At 33.3% G+C, this 7397-nt stretch overlaps 1 protein-coding gene across 1 annotated transcript; it reads left to right on the forward strand.

Annotated features, from left to right (window-relative positions):
* The first annotated feature begins 2672 nt into the window (after window positions 1-2672).
* Window positions 2673-5909, forward strand: LOC113874760 (putative leucine-rich repeat receptor-like serine/threonine-protein kinase At2g24130). The gene is made up of 2 exons (XM_027512974.1): window positions 2673-5208; window positions 5494-5909. The coding sequence occupies exons 1-2, from the start codon at window positions 2673-2675 to the stop codon at window positions 5907-5909; spliced, it is 2952 nt and encodes a 983-aa protein (XP_027368775.1).
* The last annotated feature ends 1488 nt before the right edge of the window (window positions 5910-7397 follow it).

Genomic DNA, 7397 nt, shown 5'->3' on the forward strand with positions numbered 1-7397 from the left:
AAAGGTGAAAGAGTAAGAAAAATACATGAAAAAAGAAGTCGGCAAAGAAAATAGATAAGAAGATAGAGAAGAAGATGACATTGAGGATAAAAAGGATGTCCTGGAGCAATAGAATATGCAGATGCAACAGATGTATGTATATTTTGAGCTCATGAGAGCAAGCAGCTCCACACCTTTTCTTCCTCCTCTACCAGCTCTAGTACTACCAGTTTTTATCTCTCCATGTATCATTCATTTTTCGACTCCTTGTCTACCGATGCTCTTTTGGATAACGATCATACAAATTATTCGTGATGAACACAAAAAAATAACTAAAATAGTAAAATATATCACAGACAGATTTTTATTTTTTTTTATCTATGACTTACGGATGAATTTTTTCATATTTAAGTTATAGATAGATTTTTCTATCTATAAATTACAAACATATTTTTTCGTTTGTAAATTAAAGACAAATTTTTTTTATTTGTAAGTTAAAGAATTTTTTCTTATGTAAATTACGGATGAATTGTAAAATCTGTTTATAATTTTTTACCGAGAGAATATTATAGATTATTTTTGTCTATCTATAAATTCATCTATAATTTTAAAAACTATTTGTTATAGTTTAAAAATTTGTCAATAAATTTGTCTATGTATATATGCAGATTTTGTAGTAATGATACTATTAATACATTAAATATTAACACACTAAGTAATAAGAAAGATAATTTTACTAATCTAACGGAGACATGCAAATTTGAATCTTGATCCTGAATTTTTAACATCAGTTAGTAAATAATATTATTTTGTAATGAATTGTTATCAGAGACTAATCTACAAAATTTTTGGATAATATTTAGAAGCAACCCACCATATTATTTGAATTTTGAAACAATATTTTTCCATACTTCACTTAATTTGTCCTTAATTTTATTTGAAAAATAATTTCAAAGTAAAACAGAAACACACTCAGGCACACTAAAATAATTATACATAAGGTGAATTTTTGGCATCCTGAAGTTTAAGAAGATAGTAAAATTCTTCTTTATTATCCATATTATATTCCATGCTGAATCTTTCTATTTTTTGGTTGGTGAGAGTTGGTGTGGTTTGTGTTGGGATTGATGCTGCTCTAATGGTAGTGTCTAACGTGACAGGAGAATAATGGGACGATGGGTACAATGATGGTGGCGATGCGGTGGTGCAGTGGTTCTGATTCTATTAACAACGATGGTAGTTCAATGTTCGAGATATGATACCGGCGACGCAAAATAATTACTATATAAAATTAAGGCTTAAATTTTAATATTTGTGATTTGACAATTGGGTAAATTGAAAATTTTGACCTTTAAAATTATTTACATAAATTTCGGAATAAATCTCATGGATCCTTTTATAATTTATAAAATTTAAAATATTATTAAAAAATAAAATTCCCACTCATTTATAACAGATATACATGTTAATTATTTATTGTTCCATATAAAATTAAGGTATTATTTGCATTTGCAATATAAAAAATACGATTTGATGAACGTTTGTGAAATAGCATAATGGGTTTGCTCAACCTAAATGATAGCTTATGGATTAATTCATTGCATCTTTGTCAACTTAGTATATTTTTTCCTTCTACCGCCCCACCCAAAATATTTTAGTATTTTTCTTCTCTTTTAGTTTTTATGAACCATCCTTGTCATAACCTTCAAAGGAATATGCTCAAGCAAGCCAATATTTTTCTTTCAATCTTTGAGGCTAATAATAAAATATATGATAATTTTAATTTTGAGAGAGCTTAAACAAATAATAATATAAGAATAGTAAGATTTAATTTTAAAAATTATTTATTATATTTGTATAAATTTAATATAATAAAAATTATTTTTAATAATATTTTTTATTTTTATATTTTGAAACTCATCTTTAAAATTTATAATTAGAAAAAATTATGAATAAATACAATCTAAAATAATTTTTCTAATTTATATAATATTGCACAAATAAAAATTATAAATAGTATTTTTATTAAAAATTTAATATAATTTAATGTATTAATACTATTAAATGCTATAATTTTTAATAAAAATTTATTATATATAATTTTTGGACGTGTAATATTGAAGGAATTAGAAAAGAAATCTAACATAAAAAAATGGAACTATGTATGAATGTGATTGCAACCGACAAACGCACCAATATCAACGTTGTGAGCACACAATCATAGTCCCCCAACAAGGCATGGCTATTAACCAAGGTTATCCTTGTTAACAGCACACCATCCACTACTTGAACTCAATCTAAGAAGCAAATGTGCATAAAACAAAATTGGTTTATGATATAATATTCATTAATAGAAAATGAATGTTAGGCTTGTTATGCTGAAATGTATATCACTATTGCTAAACAACGCATAATGTTGCTCGCGTGTCACATGTTTGCATACGTTAATTTTAAAGTCAAACATCGTAGGCACCAAACGTTCGTTTGCTACTTCAACGGCAGTTAGGCACAAGGTTCAGAATTTTTCCATCACTAATGCTTCCTTCTTAGCCTTCAAATCCTAAGTGCTCCTCTTTTTATTGAGACACATCGAGCCTAATCTGACACCTGAGTTCCTGTATATCCTTCTTTGGTTTTCAACGTTTCATTCATTATTTTTCCTTCTTTCAGATTGAAATATATATTGGTTCATGATGTGTTTGTTTAGACTAACAATGTTTCTATTTCTATTCGTGGACACTGTTCATGCAAGAGTTCATGGGAAAGAAAGTGCTGGCCTTGTGAATGGAAAAAGTTCACTTATTTCATTCATGTCAGGCATTGTTTCAGACCCGAAAAATGCTCTAGAGAGTTGGAAAAAATCAGGTGTTCATGTTTGTGATTGGTCAGGTGTGAGATGCAACAATGCAAGTGACATGATCATAGAGCTTGATCTCAGTGGAAGGTCACTGGGGGGCACCATTTCCCCTGCACTGGCTAACATCTCTTCCTTGCAAATTCTTGATCTTTCTGAGAACTTTTTGGTGGGTCACATTCCAAAAGAACTAGGCAATTTAGTTAAGCTTGGACAACTCAGTTTCTCTGGGAATTTTCTTGAAGGGAACATTCCCTCCGAGTTTGGTTCACTTCACAACCTGTACTACCTTGACATGGGAGGCAATCAACTTGAGGAAGAGATTCCTCCTCCACTTTTCTGTAATGGAACTTCATTGAGTTATATAGACCTCTCTAATAATTCCTTAGGAGGACAAATCCCATTGAACAATGAATGTATCCTTAAAGAGCTTAGGTTCCTCTTACTTTGGTCTAATCATCTTGTAGGCCAAGTTCCTTTAGCTCTTTCAAACTCTACCAAGCTTAAATGGCTTGATTTGGAGTCAAATATGTTGAGTGGAGAGCTTCCATCTGAGATTGTACTTAATTGGCCACTGCTACAATTCCTCTACTTGTCATATAACAATTTTGCTAGCCATCTTGGCAACACCAACCTTGAACCTTTCTTTGCTTCCTTGATGAATTTATCTAACTTTCAAGAACTTGAATTGGCGGGAAACAACCTTGGTGGGAAGTTGCCTCATATTATTGGTGATCTTCCTACCAGCCTGCAACAACTTCACCTAGAACAAAATCTCATATATGGTTCTATACCTCCACACATTGCAAACCTTGTAAACCTTACTTTCTTAAAGTTGTCCAGTAACCTAATAAATGGATCAATCCCTGCTACCCTTTGCCAGATGAATAGGCTAGAGAGAATTTATTTGTCAAATAATTCACTATCTGGTGAGATTCCTTCAACCCTTGGTGACATCCAACATCTTGGTCTTCTAGATTTGTCAAGAAACAATCTTTCTGGTTCAATACCAGATAGTTTTGCAAATCTCCCTCAGTTAAGAAGGCTTTTACTTTATGACAACCAGCTTTCTGGAACAATCCCGCCAAGTCTTGGAAAATGTGTCAACTTGGAGATTTTAGACTTGTCTCACAACAAGATTACAGGGTTTATTCCTGCAGAGGTTGCGGCCTTGAGTAGCTTGAAACTATACTTGAATTTGTCAAACAATAACTTGCTCGGGCCTTTACCGTTAGAACTCAGCAAAATGGACATGGTTCTAGCCATTGATGTATCCATGAATAATCTTTCTGGCAGCATCCCACCACAACTGGAAAGTTGTATAGCACTGGAGTACCTCAACCTTTCTGGTAATGCTTTTGAAGGCCCTCTCCCTTATTCATTAGGCCAATTGCTCTATATTCGAGCACTTGATGTGTCTTCAAATCAAATGACAGGGGTAATACCAGAGTCACTGCAGTTGTCTTCCTCTCTCAAGAAACTTAATTTCTCTTTCAACAAATTCTCAGGGAATGTCTCAAATGTGGGAGCATTTTCAAATCTTACCATAGACTCTTTCCTGGGAAATGATGGTCTTTGTGGCCCGTTTAAAGGCATGCAACACTGTCATAAGAAACATAGTTATCATTTGGTGTTCTTGTTAATTCCTATGTTACTATTTGGTACCCCTCTCCTATGCATGTTTTTTAGGTACTCCATGGTAACCAAGTCAAAAGTGAGAAAGCGATTTGCAATTGTTAGTAGAGGTGGCTTGGAGGATGAAGAGGAAACAAAAGAGCTCACGTACCCAAGAATTTCTTATAGACAACTTAGAGAAGCCACTGGAGACTTCAATGCTTCAAGCCTAATTGGTTCAGGTCGGTTTGGACAGGTCTACAAAGGAATGCTCCGAGATAATACAACAGTAGCTGTGAAGGTATTGGGTACAACATCTGGTGAGATTTCATGGAGTTTTAGAAGGGAATGCCAAATCCTGAAAAAGATCAGGCACAGAAATTTAATAAGGATCATCACAATTTGCTGTAAGCCAGAATTTAAGGCTCTTGTTTTTCCCTTGATGTCAAATGGTAGCCTTGAGAGGCACCTATATCCAAGCCATGAGTTAAGGCAAAGGTTGGATGTGGTTCAATTAGTAAGAATCTGCAGTGATGTAGCTGAGGGAATCTCCTATCTGCACCATTACTCTCCAGTGAAAGTAGTGCACTGTGATCTTAAGCCAAGCAATATACTCCTTGATGAAGATCTGACAGCTTTGGTTACTGATTTTGGAATTTCAAGGCTTCTAAAAAGTGATGAGAGTACATCCACCAGGAACTCAACATCTTTCAGTTCAACACATGGTTTGTTATGTGGCTCAGTTGGCTATATAGCTCCTGGTATGCACTTCGTGAATAGTAATCCGACATTTTCTACATTATGGTCATGATTGTTATTTTTTAATGACACTTTTCAGAAATTTTGGTGTATGGACTACTTTCTACAATCAATTCCAACCGGTAAACTCTAACCTGAATTGGTCTAAAAAGAATGATAATAAGAACATTTTTAGTTTGTGACTGCATGAATGAACTGCTCTCTTTTGTAAGTTATAACAGCTATTTGTCAAACAGTTTCGTGCTGTAGAACTCACAATTCTCTCAATCCATTTTCTTGGCCTACAGAGTATGGAATGGGAAAACATGCTTCAACTCAGGGTGATGTTTATAGTTTTGGAGTACTTCTGTTAGAGATTGTGACAGGTAAACGCCCCACAGATGTTCTCATCCATGAAGGTTTGCATGAGTGGGTTAAGAGACAATATGCACAGCCACAAAAGCTTGAAAACGTTGTTGAACAAGCACTACGAAGGTGCTCTCCTAGTGGCATGCCAAGTCATCATAACCAAATGTGGAAAGATGTTGTGCTGGAACTCATTGAGCTGGGGCTACTATGCACACAGCAGAATCCTTCTACAAGACCAAGCATGTTGGATGTGGCTCAAGAAATGGGAAGGTTGAAGGACTATCTCACTAGTTCAACCTTGCCCCCCATAGAAGTCAATCCCAAGATTAATTCTTTGTACAATGAAGATAATTGAGTCGATGACATTGCATAAAGAATAAAAAATAAAAATAATTTATTCAAAAATAAAAAATTATATTAAAATAACAAAAATTATTTAATTTTTATATTTTCGATTCATTAAAAGTATTTAATAGGATATATTAAATATTTTTAACTAGTGGCACTCTGTAGCATACCAGGACTTTAGTTTTTATCCATTTTAAATGTAAAACTTTTTTTTTTACACATTCCACAATCAATTTATAGAAGTTTAGTATCTCAAATTACAATATTTATTCTTTTAATAATTCTATTGAGCATGTGTTGACATTATTGTGTTGTAATGTTGAGTGAAACATGCGGGTCAATATTTCTATTGGTCAATCACTTCTCTTATTTAAACGATCAAGCTGATTATATGTCTCTCTTTTTGCCTACCTTTTATATAGCTATCGAGTTGGTATTGATAGAAAAAAGCCTCACGAATCCTTTTCAGATTGCATAGATCACTTCAACACGAGAAAACCGCTATACCATGATTGTTTGCTTTGGTAGGTCGAATTGTCCATGACACACAGATCAGAAGCAAGATTACATAATGAATACCATCACTTCGTATCAATATTAAATTAACATAAAGTAGAGATGGTAGATGTTTGAGTCAGATATTATATTTCAGTTAGTATCACCGTGCCTTAAGAAAATCTTAAAGCTAATTGCTACAACAATTTCTATAGTCTTTCTGCCATACCCACAAAGGGTTCCATGAAAGAACCTCCGTTCTGAAACCAGACTCTAAGCGATAAAAGAGAGTAGTTACGTATACCAGACAAGTTTTTCATTCTATTGTTAAAATCAACAAATAAACGTTTTTCAATAATTTTTCATTATATATACAAAGAGAGAGGGGATAGATCTATCTAAGTTGGTGTGAGTAAGACTCTTTCTTATTATATTTAATAATTTTTATTAAATAAATATTAAATTAAAAGGTATTATCATATAAATTATATCAACACACATAAAATAACTTCTATAAGGTTGCTTCTGTTGGAGTTCGAATTTCAATAAATATACTAAAATATCACCAAAAACAATTCTAACCGCCGGTATAGCAACTATAAAGATTTAGGGTTTAGGGTTTCGAAAACGCCAAAAACTGACAAGTGGGTTACCTTAGCTATAACCTAGAGATCATAGGAGAGGGTTGGTGAATTCTCAAGTTTGGACACGGAGGATGTTCCTTATAAAAAGTCTCCACTGTTGTTTAATCACTCCTCCACTTGAAGAGCAAGAATGAAGGAGTCTCATAAAAGAAAAAATATCATGCTGCCTCAAGGCCCTCAAAGGTTGTGCTATCTTTCCAACCTTAATTACCCATAATCACAATATTAGTCGATGAAGATGTTTGGCGTGGTTCTTTGGATAAAGTCTGGACCCTTAAAATTGAGCAAAAGCTACAGACTTTCTGAAGAATAAAAAATGCTAATCCGATGGTAATTGATTTATTTGTAACCTGAAA

This window comes from Abrus precatorius, unplaced genomic scaffold, assembly GCF_003935025.1.
Source record: "Abrus precatorius isolate BTA unplaced genomic scaffold, Abrus_2018 Scaffold8, whole genome shotgun sequence".
NCBI classification, from domain to species: domain Eukaryota; kingdom Viridiplantae; phylum Streptophyta; class Magnoliopsida; order Fabales; family Fabaceae; genus Abrus; species Abrus precatorius.

Coding starts and splice junctions, on each gene's coding strand:
- LOC113874760 (XM_027512974.1), top strand. CDS start 2,673: ATGTGTTTGTTTAGACTAACAATGTTTCTATTTCTATTCGTGGACACT. Junction 5,209..5,493: donor AGTTGGCTATATAGCTCCTG/GTATGCACTTCG, acceptor CTTGGCCTACAG/AGTATGGAATGGGAAAACAT.